This window comes from Dendrobates tinctorius, unplaced genomic scaffold (genome assembly GCF_039654945.1).
Source record: "Dendrobates tinctorius isolate UK_male_01 unplaced genomic scaffold, ASM3965494v1 ptg000016l, whole genome shotgun sequence".
In the NCBI taxonomy this organism is placed as follows: Eukaryota; Metazoa; Chordata; class Amphibia; order Anura; family Dendrobatidae; genus Dendrobates; species Dendrobates tinctorius.
This window is the reverse complement of record NW_027361684.1, coordinates 85,634,506-85,657,500: the sequence shown is the minus strand read 5'-3', so window position 1 is coordinate 85,657,500 and position 22,995 is coordinate 85,634,506. Positions and strand designations below refer to the sequence as shown.

The 22,995-nt window shown below is 47.9% G+C and overlaps 1 protein-coding gene across 5 annotated transcripts in view; it reads left to right on the top strand.

Moving 5' to 3' along the window:
• Window positions 1-22,995, top strand: part of LOC141080642 (uncharacterized) — an 869,999-nt gene that overhangs the window by 761,597 nt on the left and 85,407 nt on the right. For all 5 annotated transcript variants that reach the window (XM_073566017.1, XM_073566013.1, XM_073566014.1 and 2 more), the window contains one exon: window positions 13,085-13,167. In XM_073566017.1, the coding sequence (XP_073422118.1) occupies window positions 13,085-13,167 (83 nt within the window). The remainder of the gene's footprint in view (window positions 1-13,084; window positions 13,168-22,995) is intronic.

The window sequence follows — 22,995 nt, the reverse complement described above, 5'->3', positions numbered from 1 at the left end:
CCCATACACTGCTTAGTCTTCTTCTGCTTATAAATAAGATAATATCATTTGCTCAGAGTATTAGTCTTATGCTTAATGTTCTTCTGCTTTGTTTTTTTTATGCTTCTTTGTCTTCTCTCTCTTGTTGTTCTGCATCTTGGTGGTTGTCTTCCTGTTCTTTGTCCTCTTGAACCAGCTGACGGTACTGGCACCCGGAGGGGCAGCAGAAGGAACAAGAGCCAATGGCACTACCGAGGACCAGCTGACGGTGCTGGAACCCGGTTACTAAGCAGGAGGTACCTGTGCTACAAAGCACTACCAAGGACCAGCAGACGTTGCCGGAACTCGGATACCGAGATGGAGGCACCTAGGCCAAACGCTCTGACGAGAACCAGCTGACGGTGCTGGAACCCGGAGGGGTAGCATAAGCTGCAAGAGCAAATGGAAATAGCGAGGACCAGCTGACAGTGCTGGCACCCGGAGGGGCAGCAGAAGGAATAAGAGCCAATGGCACAACCGAGGACCAGCTGACGGTGCTGGAACCCGGTTACTAAGCAGGAGGTACCTGTGCTACAAAGCACTACCAAGGACCAGCAGACGTTGCCGGAACTCGGATACCGAGATGGAGGCACCTAGGCCAAAGGCTCTGACGAGAACCAGCTGACGGTGCTGGAACCCGGAGGGGTAGCATAAGCTGCAAGAGCAAATGGAAATAGCGAGGACCAGCTGACAGTGCTGGCACCCGGAGGGGCAGCAGAAGGAATAAGAGCCAATGGCACAACCGAGGACCAGCTGACGGTGCTGGAACCCGGTTACTAAGCAGGAGGTACCTGTGCTACAAAGCACTACCAAGGACCAGCAGACGTTGCTGGAACTCGGATACCGAGATGGAGGCACCTAGGCCAAAGGCTCTGATGAGAACCAGCTGACGGTGCTGGAACCCGGAGGGGTATCAGAAGTTACCCCTGAAAAGCAAAGTTGGCATGCCGCAAGCTGGCCGCAGTTACCGAATCACACAGTCCTACAGGGGGTGCTTGTCCTACTGGCACTATGGAACAAACCTTTCTTACCAGAACCCGCAGTCCACATAGGAAGCACCTAAACTGCTGGCACCCTAGCCTCGGCTAACCCAACCGCAACACGACATGGCAACTTGGGGTGGCAAACTGACATTGACACTTCCCGGAAACAGCAGGCAGGGCTGGAACCAAGCTGGGCAGGAGGGAGTACCCGTGCCAAAGTCAGTTATGAGCAGCAACTGGCGATGTTGGAGCCCAGGACAAGCACTTAGCAGGCTGAGGCCTGATGTGCTGTCAATTGGGAGGCAGCAGGACAGATTGCCATCAAAACAGCAGGGGAACAGCTGACGTTACTGAACCCCACAAACACAGGAGCTAGTGTTTTACTCTGTGAAGACGGCACTTCCGAGCAACAACTGGCTGTGTTGAAGCCCAGGGACAAGCACGGAGCAGGCTTAGGCTGCATTGAAGAAATTTTAAGATCGGTTGTAGACTACTAATTTGAACCAAGCTCCACTTAGGCCTGTGGATTCACTGATTTTCGTATTTCCCCTGTCCTCCAACCCCGCCAGTTACAGCTCCGAAGTGGCGTCTGCACAATCCACACTTGTTCCTGTGTTACAGGTGTTCAGTCCGGTCAGTTAATCCCCTGATGTGTGTCCGGCAATGTCGCCTGCTCTGTCCACATTCCGATAATGGGAATGTGGACAGAGCAGGCGACATTGCCGGACACACATCAGGGGATTAACTGATCGGACTGAACACCTGTAACACAGGAACAAGTGTGGATTGTGCAGACGCCACTTCGGAGCTGTAACTGGCAGGGTTGGAGGACAGGGGAAATACGAGAGACAGTGGAGCCACAGGCCTAATTGGAGCACGGTTAAAAATCAGTAGTGGTACGACTGTGTAGGCAGCAGGAGACTTTGCCATCCACACAGCAGGGGATCAGCTGACATTACTGAACCCCACTGAGACACGGGAGCAAGTATCTCTTTCCGTGTGGACGGCACTTCCGAACTACAACTGGCTGTGTTGAAGCCCAGGAAATAGGAGGGTGTAGGCAGAGGCCTACTGTATTTTGAATGAGGTGACAGCAGGAGAGACTGCCATCCACACAGCAGGGGATCAGCTGACGTTACTGAACCCCACTGAGACACGGGAGCAAGTATCTCTTTCCGTGTGGACGGCACTTCCGAACTACAACTGGCTGTGTTGAAGCCCAGGAAATAGGAGGGTGTAGGCAGAGGCCTACTGAATTTTGAATGAGGTGACAGCAGGAGAGACTGCCATCCACACAGCAGGGGATCAGCTGACGTTACTGAACCCCACTGAGACACGGGAGCAAGTATCTCTTTCCGTGTGGACGGCACTTCCGAACTACAACTGGCTGTGTTGAAGCCCAGGAAATAGGAGGGTGTAGGCAGAGGCCTACTGTATTTTGAATGAGGTGACAGCAGGAGAGACTGCCATCCACACAGCAGGGGATCAGCTGACGTTACTGAACCCCACTGAGACACGGGAGCAAGTATCTCTTTCCGTGTGGACGGCACTTCCGAACTACAACTGGCTGTGTTGAAGCCCAGGAAATAGGAGGGTGTAGGCAGAGGCCTACTGAATTTTGAATGAGGTGACAGCAGGAGAGACTGCCATCCACACAGCAGGGGATCAGCTGACGTTACTGAACCCCACTGAGACACGGGAGCAAGTATCTCTTTCCGTGTGGACGGCACTTCCGAACTACAACTGGCTGTGTTGAAGCCCAGGAAATAGGAGGGTGTAGGCAGAGGCCTACTGTATTTTGAATGAGTTTACAGCAGGAGAGACTGCCATCCACACAGCAGGGGATCAGCTGACGTTACTGAACCCCACTGAGACACGGGAGCAAGTATCTCTTTCCGTGTGGACGGCACTTCCGAACTACAACTGGCTGTGTTGAAGCCCAGGAAATAGGAGGGTGTAGGCAGAGGCCTACTGAATTTTGAATGAGGTGACAGCAGGAGAGACTGCCATCCACACAGCAGGGGATCAGCTGACGTTACTGAACCCCACTGAGACACGGGAGCAAGTGTCTCTTTCCGTGTGGACGGCACTTCCGAACTACAACTGGCTGTGTTGAAGCCCAGGAAATAGGAGGGTGTAGGCAGAGGCCTACTGTATTTTGAATGAGTTTACAGCAGGAGAGACTGCCATCCACACAGCAGGGGATCAGCTGACGTTACTGAACCCCACTGAGACACTGGAGCAAGTATCTCTTTCCGTGTGGACGGCACTTCCGAACTACAACTGGCTGTGTTGAAGCCCAGGAAATAGGAGGGTGTAGGCAGAGGCCTACTGTATTTTGAATGAGTTTACAGCAGGAGAGACTGCCATCCACACAGCAGGGGATCAGCTGACGTTACTGAACCCCACTGAGACACGGGAGCAAGTATCTCTTTCCGTGTGGACGGCACTTCCGAACTACAACTGGCTGTGTTGAAGCCCAGGAAATAGGAGGGTGTAGGCAGAGGCCTACTGTATTTTGAATGAGTTTACAGCAGGAGAGACTGCCATCCACACAGCAGGGGATCAGCTGACGTTACTGAACCCCACTGAGACACGGGAGCAAGTATCTCTTTCCGTGTGGACGGCACTTCCGAACTACAACTGGCTGTGTTGAAGCCCAGGAAATAGGAGGGTGTAGGCAGAGGCCTACTGTATTTTGAATGAGGTGACAGCAGGAGAGACTGCCATCCACACAGCAGGGGATCAGCTGACGTTACTGAACCCCACTGAGACACGGGAGCAAGTATCTCTTTCCGTGTGGACGGCACTTCCGAACTACAACTGGCTGTGTTGAAGCCCAGGAAATAGGAGGGTGTAGGCAGAGGCCTACTGAATTTTGAATGAGGTGACAGCAGGAGAGACTGCCATCCACACAGCAGGGGATCAGCTGACGTTACTGAACCCCACTGAGACACGGGAGCAAGTATCTCTTTCCGTGTGGACGGCACTTCCGAACTACAACTGGCTGTGTTGAAGCCCAGGAAATAGGAGGGTGTAGGCAGAGGCCTACTGTATTTTGAATGAGTTTACAGCAGGAGAGACTGCCATCCACACAGCAGGGGATCAGCTGACGTTACTGAACCCCACTGAGACACGGGAGCAAGTATCTCTTTCCGTGTGGACGGCACTTCCGAACTACAACTGGCTGTGTTGAAGCCCAGGAAATAGGAGGGTGTAGGCAGAGGCCTACTGAATTTTGAATGAGGTGACAGCAGGAGAGACTGCCATCCACACAGCAGGGGATCAGCTGACGTTACTGAACCCCACTGAGACACGGGAGCAAGTGTCTCTTTCCGTGTGGACGGCACTTCCGAACTACAACTGGCTGTGTTGAAGCCCAGGAAATAGGAGGGTGTAGGCAGAGGCCTACTGTATTTTGAATGAGTTTACAGCAGGAGAGACTGCCATCCACACAGCAGGGGATCAGCTGACGTTACTGAACCCCACTGAGACACGGGAGCAAGTATCTCTTTCCGTGTGGACGGCACTTCCGAACTACAACTGGCTGTGTTGAAGCCCAGGAAATAGGAGGGTGTAGGCAGAGGCCTACTGTATTTTGAATGAGTTTACAGCAGGAGAGACTGCCATCCACACAGCAGGGGATCAGCTGACGTTACTGAACCCCACTGAGACACGGGAGCAAGTATCTCTTTCCGTGTGGACGGCACTTCCGAACTACAACTGGCTGTGTTGAAGCCCAGGAAATAGGAGGGTGTAGGCAGAGGCCTACTGAATTTTGAATGAGGTGACAGCAGGAGAGACTGCCATCCACACAGCAGGGGATCAGCTGACGTTACTGAACCCCACTGAGACACGGGAGCAAGTGTCTCTTTCCGTGTGGACGGCACTTCCGAACTACAACTGGCTGTGTTGAAGCCCAGGAAATAGGAGGGTGTAGGCAGAGGCCTACTGTATTTTGAATGAGTTTACAGCAGGAGAGACTGCCATCCACACAGCAGGGGATCAGCTGACGTTACTGAACCCCACTGAGACACGGGAGCAAGTATCTCTTTCCGTGTGGACGGCACTTCCGAACTACAACTGGCTGTGTTGAAGCCCAGGAAATAGGAGGGTGTAGGCAGAGGCCTACTGAATTTTGAATGAGGTGACAGCAGGAGAGACTGCCATCCACACAGCAGGGGATCAGCTGACGTTACTGAACCCCACTGAGACACGGGAGCAAGTATCTCTTTCCGTGTGGACGGCACTTCCGAACTACAACTGGCTGTGTTGAAGCCCAGGAAATAGGAGGGTGTAGGCAGAGGCCTACTGAATTTTGAATGAGGTGACAGCAGGAGAGACTGCCATCCACACAGCAGGGGATCAGCTGACGTTACTGAACCCCACTGAGACACGGGAGCAAGTGTCTCTTTCCGTGTGGACGGCACTTCCGAACTACAACTGGCTGTGTTGAAGCCCAGGAAATAGGAGGGTGTAGGCAGAGGCCTACTGTATTTTGAATGAGTTTACAGCAGGAGAGACTGCCATCCACACAGCAGGGGATCAGCTGACGTTACTGAACCCCACTGAGACACGGGAGCAAGTATCTCTTTCCGTGTGGACGGCACTTCCGAACTACAACTGGCTGTGTTGAAGCCCAGGAAATAGGAGGGTGTAGGCAGAGGCCTACTGTATTTTGAATGAGTTTACAGCAGGAGAGACTGCCATCCACACAGCAGGGGATCAGCTGACGTTACTGAACCCCACTGAGACACGGGAGCAAGTGTCTCTTTCCGTGTGGACGGCACTTCCGAACTACAACTGGCTGTGTTGAAGCCCAGGAAATAGGAGGGTGTAGGCAGAGGCCTACTGTCTTTGTAATGCGGAGACAGCAGGAGAGACTGCCATCTCCACAGCAGGGGAACAGCTGGCAGTGCTGAACCCCACTAACACTTGAACGAATGTGTTTGGCTCTGTGGAGACGACACTTCTGAACACCAACTGACGCTGTTGGAGCCCAGGATTAGGCGAGGAGCAGGCTGGGGCCTACTGGATTTTGGCAGGTGAAGGCAGCAGGAGACTTGCCATCTCCACAGCAGGGGAACAGCTGGCAGTGCTGAACCCCACTAACACTTGAACGAATGTGTTTGGTTCTGTGGAGACGACACTTCTGAACACCAACTGACGCTGTTGGAGCCCAGGATTAGGCGAGGAGCAGGCTGGGGCCTACTGGATTTTGGCAGGTGAATGCAGCAGGAGACTTGCCATCTCCACAGCAGGGGAACAGCTGGCAGTGCTGAACCCCACTAACACTTGAACGAATGTGTTTGGTTCTGTGGAGACGACACTTCTGAACACCAACTGACGCTGTTGGAGCCCAGGATTAGGCGAGGAGCAGGCTGGGGCCTACTGGATTTTGGCAGGTGAAGGCAGCAGGAGACTTGCCATCTCCACAGCAGGGGAACAGCTGGCAGTGCTGAACCCCACTAACACTTGAACGAACGTGTTTGGTTCTGTGGAGACGACACTTCTGAACACCAACTGACGCTGTTGGAGCCCAGGATTAGGCGAGGAGCAGGCTGGGGCCTACTGGATTTTGGCAGGTGAAGGCAGCAGGAGACTTGCCATCTCCACAGCAGGGGAACAGCTGGCAGTGCTGAACCCCACTAACACTTGAACGAACGTGTTTGGTTCTGTGGAGACGACACTTCTGAACACCAACTGACGCTGTTGGAGCCCAGGATTAGGCGAGGAGCAGGCTGGGGCCTACTGGATTTTGGCAGGTGAATGCAGCAGGAGACTTGCCATCTCCACAGCAGGGGAACAGCTGGCAGTGCTGAACCCCACTAACACTTGAACGAACGTGTTTGGTTCTGTGGAGACGACACTTCTGAACACCAACTGACGCTGTTGGAGCCCAGGATTAGGCGAGGAGCAGGCTGGGGCCTACTGGATTTTGGCAGGTGAAGGCAGCAGGAGACTTGCCATCTCCACAGCAGGGGAACAGCTGGCAGTGCTGAACCCCACTAACACTTGAACGAACGTGTTTGGCTCTGTGGAGACGACACTTCTGAACACCAACTGACGCTGTTGGTGCCCAGGATTACGCATGCCGCATGCAGAGGCCAATGGGCAGCGGTTTTTATGGAGGTTGTGGACTACTACTGATTCTAACCATGCTCCACTTAGGCCTCTGGCTCCACTGTCTCTACTATTTACCCTGGCCTCCAACCCCGCCAGCTACATCTCTGAAGTGGCGTCAGCACAATCTACACTTGTTCCTGTGTTACTGGTGCTCAGTCCCATCAGTTGATCCCCTGATGTTTGTCCGGCAAGTTCGCCAGCTCTGTCCTCATTCCCACTACTGGTTATGGGAATGTGGACAGAGCAGGAGACCTTGCCGGACACACATCAGGGGATAAACTGATGGGACTGAGCCACAGGAACACAGGAACAAGTGTAGATTGTGCTGACGCCACTTCAGAGATGTAGATGGCGGGGTTGGAGGTCAGGGGAAATAGTAGAGACAGTGGAGCCAGAGACCTAAGTTGGGCACGGTTAAAAATCAGTAGTGGTTTGAATGTTGATGGAGCTGGTGACTCTGCCGTCCACACAGCAGGGGATCAGCTGGCATTACTGAACCCCAGTAACACAGGAGCTAGTGTGTTTCTCTGTGCAGACGACACATCTGAGCGACAACTGGCTGTGTTGAAGCACAGGGATTATAGTTCAGGTGGTAGAAAAATGAACACACCAGCAGACCTGGATACAGTTGCCAACCACTAATTTAGTCTGTAAGAGGAATGGCAAAGTCTTTGGAGATCCAGGCCTTGTTCATTTTCAGAAAAGTCAGCCGGTCAACATTATCGGAAGATAGTCGCGTGCGACGGTCTGTTAGTACACCACCTGCGGCACTAAAGACACGTTCCGATAATACACTGGCAGCAGGGCAAGCCAGCACCTCCAATGCATACTGGCTAAGCTCTGGCCATGTATCCAGCTTAGAGACCCAAAACTTGAAGGGGGAAGAGCCATCTGGGAGTACAGCGACAGGGCAAGACATGTAGTCTGACACCATCTGACGGAAGCGTTGCCTCCTGCTGACTCGAGGCGTCGCTGATGGTGTAGACAATTGTGGTGGACACACAAAACTTTGCCACATTTGGGCCATAGTGGTCTTGCCTTGTGCTGCGGCACTGCCTCTGCTCCCTCTTTGTGCAGAGTTTCCTCCACTGCCTCGACGCACAGAGCTGCTTTGTAAAGCACTTGCAACAATGCTGTCGGGTGGAATGGAAAACATTATGGACTGCACCAGTGACTCTTCGTACTCCCGCATTTTACGCTCCCGGTTCAACGTTGGTATGAGCCTTTGTACGCTGTCCCGGTAGCGAGGATCTAGGAGGGTGTACACCCAATAATCAGCCGAGACGAGAATGTGGGCGATGCGGCGGTCGTTTCTCAGGCACTGCAGCATGAAATCAACCATGTGCTGCAGACTCCCAACTGCCAAAGAACCGCTGTCCCCTGTTTGAGGCGTGACCTCGACCTGCTCTGCATCACCCCACCCTCGCTGTACATACTGAGTAGAGGTTTGTGTACCTCCCTCCTCTGGAGAGATGTCTTCCTCCTCCATCGACTCCTCCTCATCCTCCTCACAAAGTGTCCCCTGCCTAGGCCTTTGTGAGGAAACACGTAGCGCAGACTGTCCAGAAGCAGATGGCATTTGGGAATCCTCATCCTCCACCTCTTCTGAAACCTCATCCCTTAGTGCTTGCAGTGTTTGTTGAAGCAGGCAGATAAGGGGGACAGTCATGCTGACTAGTGCATCATCTGCACTCGCCATCCGCGTGGATTCATCGAAGGCACGCAAAACGAGGCAGATGTCCTTCATAGAGGCCCACTCAATGGTGCTGAAGTGTGAACGGCGCACAGTGCGACTTGTTTGCGCCTGATGCAGCTGGTACTCCATGACTGCTGCCTGCTGCTCACACAACCGCTCCAACATATGTAACGTTGAATTCCACCGGGTGGGTAGGTCACATATGATGCGATGTTCTGGAAGGCCAAATCGTCGCTGCAGAGCAGCGAGGCGCGATCTTGCCGTGCTGGAACGTCGCAAGTGAGCGCACTCTATGCGGACCTTGTGCAACAGTGCATCAAGATCCGGATAGTCCCTCAGAAAGCTCTGCACGACCAAGTTAAGAACATGTGCCAGACATGGGATGTGTGTGAGGTTGCCTAGGCCAAGAGCTGCCACCAGATTTCGGCCATTGTCACACACTACCAAGCCCGGCTGGAGATTCGCTGGCCCAAACCACACATCGCTCTCCAGCTTGATAGCATTCCAGAGCTCCTGCGCTGTGTGGCTTCGATTCCCCAAAGAAATTAATTTGAGTACAGCCTGTTGACGTTTGGCCACGGCTGTGCTCATATCGGTCGTAACAGGCTCCTGCTCTGCTGTTTCTGAGGAACTTGAGTAGGAGGAGGAGTCTATGTGTACAGACTGGAGTCCTGCAATCCGTGGCGTTGGAAGAACACGTACAGCGCCACTCTCCAGATCCGTACCCGGCTCCACAACATTGACCCAGTGGGCAGTGAGGGAAAGGTATCGTCCCTGTCCATGGTTACTGGTCCACGCATCGGTGGTCAGGTGGACCTTGCTACTAACGGCGTTTAGTAGCGCATGTTTTATTTTGCCCTCAACATGTTTCTGCAGGGCAGGGACGGCTCGCCTGCTGAAATAAAAGCGGCTGGGCACGTTGTATTGGGGGACTGCCAATGCCATTAAGTCCCGGAAGGTGTCAGTGTCCACCAGCCTGAATGACAGCATTTCAACTGCCAGAAGTTTGGCAATGCCAGCATTCAGAGACTGTGCTCGGGGATGGTTTGCCGAGTAAGGGCGCCTTTTATCCCATGCCTGTGCTACCGATGGCTGTGATGGATGGGAACGTGCTGTTATGGGTGGAATCTGACAGGGTCTCCGGACAACAGTGGCAGAGGTTCTTCCTTGGCGATCCTGTGAGGAAGCCGAACCAGCAGTGTGTGAGCTGGAGGAAGAGGGCCCAACACGAACTGAAGAGGTGGTAGGTGGTGCTGTACGTTGGCCTACGTCTTGAGGGTGTCTCTGCAACTCCAACTCGTGCTTGGTGCGCACATGTTTCCACATATTTGTGGTATTGAGGTTGCTGACATTTCTCCCTCTTTTGACTCTCTGATGACACAGCTTGCATTTGACAAAGCAAATGTCATCTGCAACTGTGTCAAAAAAGGACCACGCACTGCAACTCTTGTGAGCGCTCGGTTTGCCTTTGGAAGGAGGAATGCTCCTAACGGGTGCCGAAGTGGAGGGTACAGGCAACCAAGTCTTCCCCCTCCCTCTGCCTCCTGTTTTGGCCGGTAGGGGAATCTCTTCCTCCGAGCTGCTCCCACCACCTTCCTGTTGCTCACGCCATGATGGGTCAAGGACCTCATCATCTTCCCTCCCCTCTTCAAACAGCTGCTTCTCCGGGGTTGTCTCGCCAGCACCGTACGCACCAGAAAGTGGCAACTGAGTCTCGTCATCATCTGATGCGTACTGAGGTGTGCTGACCATAGGCACTGGCCCACTCGCCTCTTCAGATTCAGAGGGACAAAGAAGTTGCGCATCACTGCATACTCCCTCTTCTTCACATTCAGGAATGCTGCTTGGCTGGCCCCCTCTTTCCAAGCCAACAGATTCCGAGAACAGAAGTAGAGATTGTGATGGCTCCTGTCCATGTCTCTCTGACTGCCTGGGCACTTTGGCAGGTGGTGAAGAGACAGATGGTTGCTCTTCGGTGCTCTGACCCTGAGAGGATGCGGAAGTAATTGAAGTCGATGCGTTAGCTGCCATCCATCCGACAACGGCTTCAATTTGTTCCTCCCGCAGCAGTGGGGTACGTTGAGGTCCTACAAAGCTGCGCATAAAGGACTGTTGCCTGCTAAAACTGGGGGATGCTGATCCACTGGTGCCCGCAGCAGGCCCAGAATCCCCACGTCCTCTACCTGTAGAATCCCCACGTCCTCTCCCTGCAGAATCCCCACGTCCTCTCCCTGCTGAAACTCCACGCCCACGCCCACGCCCCCGCGCCTTACTCCCTGCCTTCTTCATCTTGCAAGACTGCTTAAGATAGGCAAAAAAGGACAAAGGGGGGCCTTAGTGTGCTTATTCCTGAACAGCTGGTTACAGGTACAAGAAACACTAATTTTATGAAGTGTGTGTGTGTGGACTAGACTTTAATAGGAGCTGATGTGGCCTACACAAGTTCAAAATGTAGTGTTTGGTGAACTTTTTATGTGGTTTCTTTGTTTGAAACAAACTCAAAGTATGAGAACAAAGAATTGAAACTGATAGTATCACCAACTTTTTGGAGCTATTACAATGCAGGCAGGTAACCTACAATGCAAAAGATGAGGCTCCAAAAAAATTGGGTAATACTAATCTGGCTGCGCCGGCAGGGCACAAGCCAGAAAAAAAGGCTCCTCTATCTACTCCTATATAGTGTTTGCAACCAACCAATGTTGATGGATACGGATGGATGCACACTAATAGGAGAAGAAAAAATGAGCTGCACTCAGAGACAAATATGTGTGAGGCAGTGACGCACGTTGAGCGTCCTACAACCAGACGTAGCTGCAGGACACTCTACTCAGCGTGAGCTGCACTCACACACAGTCAGAGACCTCTCAGACAGCCGTCAACAGTGCAGCTAAGTGGGCACTGGCACTGACAGGCTGCAGAAAGGCTCCGCTGTGTACTCCTATATAGTGTTTGCAACCACCGTAGATGGAGACGGATGGATGCACACTAATAGAAGAAAAAATGAGCTGCACTCAAATAAAAATATGTGTGAGGCAGTGACGCACGCTGAGCGTCCTACAGCCAGACGTAGCTGCAGGACACACTACTCAGCGTGAGCTGCACTCACACACAGTCAGAGACCTCTCAGACAGCCGTGAACAGTGCAGCAAAGTGGACACTAGCACTGAAAGGCTGCAGAAAGGCTCCGCTGTCTACTACTAGTGTTTGCAACCAACGTATATGGATACGGATGGAAGCACACTAGATTGAAATTATTTAAAAAATGCAGCTCAAAAAATAAAAGATGTATGAGGCAGCAGTGATCACACTGGGTGGCCTACAGCCTGACGTGGCTGCAGGACCCACTCCACAGCGTGAGCTGCACTCACACAGCCCTTGCAGACAGCTGTGAAAACAGCGCTGCTAGGGAAAAGCAAGCTACAGTGGTGGTTTATGTAGCCTGGATAAAGCACAATATTGTTTTTAGAATCGCTATTTCTAACTGTCCCTCACAGTCTTCTACAGCAGCCTGTCCCTAACTGAATTCACAGCAGAGTGACCAGAAATGGCGGCTGCGGTGGCTTTTATAGTGCATCATGACATCATTTCGGCAGCCAATCACAGCCATGCCAATAGTTAACATGCCTACATGCCTAACAGGATGTGCCCACACTTCGGAGGATTCCCATTGGCTTAATCAAAGCAAGCAGGCTCATAGCATGATGGGAACTTCCTATTCCGATTCCGATCCCGGAATCCGATATGAAAAAAGTATCGGAATTAAGTATCGGAATTCCGATACCGCTGATATCGGCCGATACCCGATACTTGCGGTATCGGAATGCTCAACACTAGTCACTTCACATCAGACTGCTTTCAGTTTAGGAAAGCTTTATTGTCTAGTACCATGAGGTCTATTCGCTTCAAAAATCGTTTTGCAGATTCTCCAAATCACAGATTCATCAGTCCATAAAATACTATGAGTTGCTTCTGCAATCTGCTTTTTCCTAGATGGCTCATAGTGGCAGTGGAGTGGGTGTGGGTGGAAAAGTTCTAAGTGTGCAGGTGGGGAGGGGGTTCACTGAGGATGTAAGGGTCTGTGGCCTGGAAGTCTGATGGGTTGGTGAGATCTGTGCTCCGGAGATCATTGCTGCTGTTATTGTGTCTCTCAAGGACAAGGATTTCGCTTGCAGCATTCCGTACCATTGCACTTTGAAGCGCTGATTTAGCCTCACTGAGCGGATCAAATTGTCTCATGCAATATCTATATTTTTCTTTTCAGATTATAATGGCAGAAGAAATTAAAACTTTGAAATGGTATCCTTGTGTGTATCTGGCTGTATCTCTATTTCCCCTTCTAAACAGGTTAGTAATATTTATCGTGTTTTTTTTTTCATTGAGCAGTGACACAAAGTCCTAACGTAAATCTGACAACTTCAGACATAATGTCTGTCTTCCATAAATGGCACCTATGGTGGGATTCAAGGGCGTGTTTTTTTCCTCTGCATCTTCAGAGTCCACAAGGTGTCCATGATGGAGCAGAACAAATCCAGACAAAAATGCATTTTAGGGTGCACACTGGAAGGGGTGTCTTTTTATGTTTCTTTTTAAAGCAACTTGAAATCTCTGAACAAACATAAAGAAAAGGTGTGTTGGTTAAAGGGGTTGTCCGCTATTTGGACAACATCTTCTCAATTACCATATTCCGCCATGTAAAATTATAACAGCCTCTACAGTGCCGGCGCCATTCCAACAACGATGGCCCTGGGTCTTCCAGGCTTGCATGACATTATGTCAGTGAGTTCTGCAGTCAATCATCAGCTGCTAGTTGGATGCTTTAGGCCAGGTTCACATAGCGTTGATGGACTGCATTAACGCTACTGTCATATTGTGATCACGTTTACCGATCACACTTGCACAGCCTCTCTATCTGCACTAGCTGTGACAGACCCCCGAACGCTGCAGACCGTGTTCGAGGGTATGTCACAGAATGTCAGGACATCGTTAACGCATGCCGCTTAGGACATGCGTTAGCGATGCGCTCGGTAATGTGAGTGAATGGCAGCGTTAACGGATGCGTTTTGTCACGGTGTAAAGCTATCCATTAAACGGACCTGCGAAATGCTATGTGAACCCAGCCTTATTCTCACTTCTTTTGGATGAAACTGACATCTGGCGGAAGTTATAACTGCTACTCCTGTCTGATCTCCTTTGAGCAGCATGGTGGCTCAGTGAATAGCACTGTTTGCAGCACTGAGGTTCTTGGTTCAAATCCCACCACTGACAGCAAGGAGTTTGTATGGTCTCCCTGTGTTTGCGCTGCTTTTCTTTGGGTACTTTGGTTTCCTACCTCACTCCAAAGACATACTGATAGGGAATTTAGATTATGAGTTCCAATGGGGACAGTGATGGCAATGTCTGTAAAGCGCTGTTGAATACAATGGCGCAATGTAAGTAAGTATAAATATAATTAAGAACCTCAAACTTACTCCACACATACTGTACATGGACATGCAGGTCTTTGAAATGTAAACCCATTGACACCTTTATATATTCCATCTGTTGCTGCATTCCTGAATAATCAGCATTTTCATCTACATTAAGTTCCCTGAGTGTGACAGAGCACTTAAGGAGGATGTTTCGGCATAGGGCACCAACCCCTTTAACTTGTTTGATAGCTCACTGTCTGATTTCTTTGTCTAGCGGCTGACTTTACTCAGTGAGCTATAAATCAAACTAAAAAGGCTGATGCTGGGTTGGTGAAACAACTTGAGGAGGCAATGGCTTCTTCCGTGCTTTTTCACACCCAGAGCATATAATACTTTACTTGCGTATAAATTAAAAAATACTAATTTTTCAGGAATTCAGCAACAGATAGAGTATATAAAGGTGTTTATGGATTTATATTTTACAGACCTGCATGCTCATACATCCAGTGTCTTTTTGGTGGAGGGAAAAATTATCTTACTGACAAATTCCCTTTAAGACAGTTTTATTACTGAAGACCCATTTGAGAAACACTTTATAATCTCTTAGGTGCCCATATTGTGCATATCAAACAGAGTTGAACAGTTCTATCCATACCACATTGGTTAGATATAATTTATTAGACAGATACCTATATGCTGACAGCTTTTCGGGAGTTCTTATTCCTCATCAGTTTGGAGAAGGGTCCCGATCGGCAGGGTGAGATGCCTATGATGCAGCTCTAAGCGGTTTATGATTATCTATACAGGTGAGAGGAAAATACCTCCAAGCAGTTGTACATGCATGTACAGTATGAACTAGATTTCTTCTTTCTGGGGAAGAGCTAATTTGCTTCCTTTTTTCCCTTAGAGATATTGACTGTCATACACCAGCTGGATTTGAGGACCAGAACGAGCAAAATAAAATGTGGATTCTGATTGATGGGTTTGGGCAACATGACTAGAGATGAATGAATATGTTCGGAAAATGATCACCAAACATAAATTTGGCATGAATATGGTACATTCGGATTCGTGATTGGTAACACGAGCAAGTCGGTAACATTCGGTAAAAGATAGAATAAAATCCATTAATTCAAGGGCTGCGTTCAGTGAAATCACAGCATGACAGGTTAGAATATAAAAGATAGAATAGAAATACACAAAGAATACATATACCGTATTTTTCAAACTTGGGGTGAAAATGGGGGTGCGTCTTACAAAGCTTACATGCCTTACCTGGTGTAGGCCGCAGGGGTGTCCCGGTGTCTCCGGGCGCCAGGCGGTGCTGTGGGTGTCTCTGGTGCCCAGTGGCGTCTCCAGCTCTGCCCGGGGCTCTGCCGACATTTTGCGACAGGCCAGAGCCCCGGGGCTCCGGCAATATGGCCGCCGCGGGGGCGGCGCGTGCGCTGATGGTGATTTTGGGACCAAGACCTCGAGAGATGAGATCTCAGCGCTGAAATCTCATCTCTCAAGATTTTAGTCCTGAGATCACCGTGTGCGCATGCGCCGCCCCCCGGCGGCGGCCATATTGCAGGAGTCCATCACACAGAGGGAACCAAGAAAGTGCCCCGGGGCTCTGGCCTGTTGTAAAATGTCGGCAGTGCCCCGGGCAGTGCCGGAGACACTGTTGGGCACCAGAGACACCCACAACATTGGCCAGCACCACCGGGCACCCGGAGACACCCGGCAGCAGCACAAGCCCCCCTGGCAGCAGCACAAGCCCCCCAGCAGCGGCACAAGACCCCCAGCACCAGAAGACCCCCGCAGCGGTGCGCTGCACATCGGAGCACCCCCGCACTCCAGCCTCCTCCAGCAGTGACACTGGGACCCCGCTTCACCACAGCCACTACCCCCGGTAAGCAATAAGATGCATGGACTATAAGAAGCACCACCATTTTATTAAAAAATATTTTTTTCTTATTCTTCTCCTCAAAATTTGGGGTGCATCTTATAATCCGGAGTGTCTTATAAGGCGAAAAATATCAGTGACACAGATATATATGTGTTACATAGATAGAAGAAAAGCCGGCAATTCAATAGCCGCGGTAGTTTAAAATCACAGCAGGAGCCGACAGGATAGACGAGATGGATTACATACAGTAAATACAAATAGAATAGGTAGATATATAGATGTCAGTTACAAATACAATTAGTACAGTGTGTGTGCAAATTACTGTACATATATTTAATTAACAAAATATTATTTTTCTGAAAAAAATGGCTTGAGCTCCTGCGTAATTTTTGTAACTAGCAGAGGGGAAGCCGATGACTGGGGGCCAATGTTTGTAGCCTGGGAAGGGGGTAATATCCATGGAACTTCCCAGGCTATTAATATCAGCTCACAGCTGTATACTTAGCCTTTACTGGCTATTAAAATGAGGACCCTAAAAAAAGAGAGGGGGAATAGATGGAGAGGTTCATGTCACCTTTGTATTGTCCGGTAACATCAAGCCCTGAGGTTAGTAATGAAGAGGCATCAATAAGACGCTCCCATTACTAACCTCATAGTCACATTGTAAGAATACACAGACACCCAGAAAAAAGTCCTTTAACTGAAAGAACGACATATACTCCTTTAATAATCTCAATTAAACCATACTTTTCAGCTGGGACGGTTGTATCTTGGCACCGTCCAGGTTGAAATTAATTATCCCCCAGACATGGCTTACGGCGTGGGACAGAACAACGGACAGGTATGGTATATTGTTGTTTTTTTATTTTATTTTTATTACAGGATATCAAGGGCTTCACTGGAATTAGGCAATGGAGTAAGTATCACAACTTGGGAAATACCTGCTTTTTTACTGTATATATTCGGCTATATTCGGCGATTTAATCAACGATTAAATCGGCGAATATTTCAAATTCGGTGATTGTGAGCCGAACCGAGCATTGAAATATTGACTCATCTCTAAACATGACCACAGAGCGGCTTATATAATGTTTTAATCTATTTAGAAATTTTCAGTGATTAGTTTTGTAACATGTTTTACATTTGTAGTACATATACATTGTTTTATGAACTATTTTAACACATGAAAATATACCTCCATAAAATCCTCAGGTCACCTTTTACTCTAGTCTGGCTAAAGCCCAAGGGATTAAATGGGTATATTGCAAATATCCAGAAGTTGTATGGCAAATTATTGTCTAGAAGTGCCGCTGACATGACACTGATGTCAGACAATTACTTGATATGCAAATTGCCTGTTCAGAGAGGAAGAGGACTAGAACTCTAGTGCCACCTATAGGAAGTAGCAATCCTAAAAGTCAATATCGACCCTTTAATGAGCCTTGCCACATAAAAGCCAAGCCAGAATCTTAATCTGCAGACAGATTGCCCCTCCTTAGTGTAAAGTATGAGATCTGATTAGGCTCGGTGAGAGGCTTAAAACTGGGAACTAAGGGGTAACATTTCTCCTTGTGGAGAGTGACAAGCCAGGCTTGGCATGTCAGAGTGAGGAGACTTATTTGCCATGCATGCTCCTCTGGGAATTGAAATATGCAAATTGCCACTTCAGAGAGTAAAAGCACTAGGCTCGTCACTCTCCACAAGGAGAAATGTTACTCCTTAGATCCCAGCCTTAAGCCTCTCACCTAGCCAAATCAATCTCATACTTCGCACTGTCGAGGGGCAATACCCCAAAACACCATGCCTGCGAATAGAGATTCTGGTTTGAATTTTATCCAAAGTCATTTGGCAAGACTCGTTAAAGGGTCGGTATTGACTTTTAGGATACCATTTCCAGGTGGCACTAGAGTTCTAGTCCTCTTCCTCTATGAACTGGAGCATGCATGGCATATAAGTCTCCTCACTCTGACATGTCAGGCCTGATTTCTCATTCTCCACAAGGAGAAATGTTACCCCTTAAATCCCACACTTACTTGAAACACATATACATTTTCTAAAGAAACGACATATTAAATATTATTTAAACAGCTTTATAATTTTTAAAATATTTGCACTTAATTAAAATTAACAGCCTACTTAATTAAACCTCAAAGGCCAGTAAGAAAGCAATTCCTCGAAGTTACAGGCTATTGTCTCCTGTTAAGACTGTGAGGCCTGACATTATTGCAAGGAAAAGGCCTCAGTAGAAGAATTCCTTATCTCCAAAATGTGTGCTTGTCTTGATAACAGAATGGAAAAGTAATCTCTAAGCACACTTGTTTTGCCTATCATTGAGAATGCAATGGTGTTGTTGCTGGGCTACCATTGAACGCTTCACTAACCCACTGAAACTCAGCATCTTTCCCATCTCAAGCGATTATTGTCCAGACTGTTTTGACAATTCCACACAAAAGTGGATTTATCATTGAATGATTGAGATTGGAGTTCAAAGAGCAAACAGACCAATGCACCTAGGGTGTCTGCAGACTTCTAATGCATGTCGGGCCAGTCCAATGTGGCATGTTTTACCTTTCGTGTAAATATATTGCATGAATGGGAAGGGAGATCTTTGGTCTATAAAATCATTAATGAATATTTAAACGACATTTTATTACATAACTGTATTTAGAAACTTAGTAAAGATGCTCATGCCAATAGCTATTGGCAAAGCCTGGATGTGTTTCCAATGGGGAGGTGGGAAAAAGTCTCTGCCATTAACCTGTAATTCTGGCTATCTGCCCTAAGAATGCAAATTTGCTCTCTTAAATAGAGCTATTTTCCTAGCACCATAATCTGGAGGTGGCTACCCTATAGTTCAATATGCAGCTCTTTAACTAGCCTTGCAACATGACTATGCATATCAGCCAAGCCACACACCCATTTACAGTCAGCTGTTTCAGGAAACTTGTGCCTCATCGGTTTGGTTGGTTGAATGAGACACTCTTGAAGCAGATTTGGGGCTTTCTCCATTATAAACTGATGAGGGATGGGCAAGTACCTTTAAACAGCTGTGCGTAGATGGGTTTATATCCTACAATTACTCAACAGCAAAATATTCCAAAAATAAAATTGTAAAGTTTACAAAATTATCCTCTATTGAACAAACACTACATACAAAATAGCTGTTGTCACGATCCATTTTTGGATCTGTGGCAGATCTGGATTCTCACATTAAAACTTTTTTCCTTTCAGGCCATTGGGGGTTAATGTTTGTTTTTTCCCCCGATGGCCGCTGGTGTAATTACATTGCTGTTGAGTTTGCTGATGCAGGTGATGAGACCATTCTCACCTTCCTTCAAAAGGTCACCTGATGCATCAGCTGACCGTCGGTGTTAGAGTTCATTCCGCAGCGACCTTGCTGCGAGCAGGAGCTTGCTGGGAGCAGTGGTGCCTCAGCTGTTAATGGTGAATCTGATGTCATTATCCTGCTGTGCGGTGCTGTACAGCAGAAAGGTAAGTGTTGTATTTTTGTTTCCCTTTTCCTTTACCTTATTTGTCTACCTTACTTTGTGTTGTATTAGTGCAGCGATGGGACCAGTGTCTTCACTTGCCAATTCCCTAGGTGCAGGGCAAGTGAGGGTTTAGGTATCCTGCTCGGTGACAGGTTGAAAAAACCTGTATAGGGACATCAGGACACATCCTTAGGAGAGTGCAGGAGATGTCCATTCCCCCGTTTCCTATCGCAGGGCCCACCATTGTAATTGTGTCCCTTGGTGTGTTTTTTGTTTTGCTGTTTGGTGACCGACTAATCTTTGGGTCGTGTTACATTGGTCAGTCACTTTGTGACAGCTGTCTACAGATGCCTATCTTGCTTGGATGTTACCTCTACTCATGTTGTAAGGTTCATAAAAGGGCATAATAGGTGGCACCAGTGAGATAGTGTCCCTTTTTTCTGGAAGTGAGATCATTTTCCATCAAGCTTTGGTAATAACACTCTAAGCACAGCTAGTCTCCTTAAGGAAAGCATGCCCACCCTTCCAACGATTCTTCAACTAGCCAAACCCTGCACTATACTGATGAAGGGCAAGTACTCTGATACAACTGTTTGTAGATTGATGTCTGACATTAATTAATATCCATAGTCCTGTTGCAAGGATCATTTCTGGGTTGGTCACTGACCTATAAAGTGGCCACCAGATATGGGCAAATGGATTTGGAGGACACTTGACCAGTTTCTAGGTCAGTGTTTTGTGGCCAATTGATGGAAGTCCCTTAAACTGTCTCCTACCTACCGGCATCTGTGACTCTTCTTTTAATTAGCTGGCCCAGCGATTTGTTATTGTTGAGGTGGAACACTCACAGCCTCGAGCCAAGCGATAGAAAGAGGAAATGGGGATTCCGACAGGTAGGAGGTGGTTCGCAGGATTCCCATCCAGCAGTAATGGAATACTGACATGGCCACCGGAACACCTGACCATGTGAATTTGCTTATAATTAGTGGTCACCCCCAATAGGTGGCACTAGCAAGTTAGATTTTCTTTAGCGAAAGATACAATTTGCATACTTTTTCTCTTGGAGCACAGCCAAGAAGAGTCCATACACAGCTGCTGTGTTCCCTCCTGTCCCCAAACTTTTCCTTAGAACAAAAAACGGGTGTTGAAATTGGACAAGCCAATCCTTCTTTTGCCAAATATCATCTGCCATGTTGCAGAGTGAAGAACTTGTTGAAATCATCAGGTTTGGACGGCTTTACTAATATGTACACCTTTGAGAACTATAGAAAAATAGGCTGGAGTTGTGCACTTTGCAATTTCTTGTTGGAAGTTATGGAATTCTGCTATAGGGACTATCATGTAAAAAAATGTAATGTTTTTTTTTTTAATTGTTCTATGATTTTTTAAGGTTTTTTTTGTTTACCACAGTATTGATTTTTCTACTTCTATTTAAAAAAAAATCCTGTGATAACAGTTGAGTGTTTTGGTGATAGTCAGTGTGAGACCTCTCTGACGGCGCTCATTATGGGGAAATATAGATTAATATAATGCATTGGGTAGTTGTGCGTGTGTTATTTTCCTGCCACTGAATTATTCACAAAGCGGATGGTATATGATTCATTTTCTGCAGCATTGACGACTTCATGCTGGTTAAAGCTTAATGCTTATGTGTTCAGATGTGACTGAGTCTTCAAAGGAAAGCTAAGCAAATGCTGCCAGATAATATACTATTACCATGATAATTATTATTATTATTTGTCTTTGTGTGGTTATGACAGGTTATCCTTTCACGTATTTTTTTTTATAGCATGATGACATACCCTCCAACGTTCATGAGTTGGAAATTGGTACAGCCCCCTCCCCCCCTCCACCTCCCGCCATACTTGTGGGGGGGAGGGGAGTCTCGGCAACACACAAGCCAGCAGCTATTTCCAAACGACTGTGTTGAAAGAACTGAATACAAAGGAAATAAGATAATTTCTGCATGAAAGCACCTTGAATAGCCTTTTGGGAGTTTGATAACGTAGATTCCTGACTGTGATGTGGAACCCCTAAAAAACAGTAGTAGCTATAGTTAGGCTTGTTGTATGATCGGAAGTATAGTGTCAAATTTGGTACATCGCTTGTCTCAAATTGATACAGTATTATGGTGTAAGTTCTAAATTCTTATTCACACAGTGGGAAGCACAGATTCCACCTTAGCGCTTAGCATGGCATTCTAGCATATTGGAAAAGTCTAATATTTTTCCCAAGTATCTTCTAAATTTTTTTGATGTTGTTTCTCTCTTTTTTTTCATATCACGATTTATAATAAAAAAATAGTAATCTTTCCATTCTCACACTGGCCACTGAGGCTATTTTAGACTATTTCCTGCCCTTTCAGGAAGAGTTTTCAGCAGGTGCATTACCATCAGAGACAGGCTTACTGTGACCGGTAACACCTCTATTCACAGCTGATAACACAGGATCCCCCAATCACAATCGATGTCATAGCTCCCCTCCCTTCACAATGGCCTTTGTACACACTCATCAAATGCTTCAATACAAAGGATATGGCCTGAGTGAGTTTCCTGCAATGTACATGGTGATTCCCAACAATAACAGGAAGTTAAACTCTAAAATAGCCCCAAAGGCCAGTGAGAAAATTGCAAGATTTCTCATTTTTGTTACAGATTGTGAATTTGTGATAAGGAAAACAATATTGCCAATTTCCTTTTAAGTACCGTACATTTAACACAAAACCTTAATATAAACAATGGGTAATTTTTTGATTATCACTTTCCTTTAAATGAAGTCTGTCGGCAGTTTTTACATCATAATCTGACAGCAGCAAGATCTAGTTACAGACACCCTGATTCCAGCAATGTATCACTTAGTGGGTGCAGCAGTTATGGTAGTCACAATTTTCTCTGCTGTAGTTTTAGCAGCACTCAGAATGTTGAGCCCTGTGTAACCTCACCCACACCACAGATTGACAACTTACTGTGTTTAATGTATGTTGACAGGAAGCTGCTAATCTGTGCTGAGGGTGTGGTTGGACTAGGAGGGAGGAGAAGCTTGTCCTGTCGTCATATTCTTTTGCTGATAAAACACTTTTTGTAGTGAAACAGCACAAAACACAGCCCAGTAAGTTACGGTCATAGTGCATAGTGTGGGAAGACTAAGTGTAGCATGACGGTTTGAGGGGAAGGAAGCCCAGACACTAGGGAAAGGGTGAGTGGAGACCGCTAGGCAGATCTGATAACACCTTACCTGCCCTACCGTCCCTAAATTGGTTCCTCACCAATCGCTCAGCAGGAACCTAAGCTCTGTATCTCCCTAGAGCTAGGCCCTGGATAAGGAGGATGAGGGGATGAGCACTGCTCAATTCCAACTGTAAACTAAAGACAAAAAGGTAGAC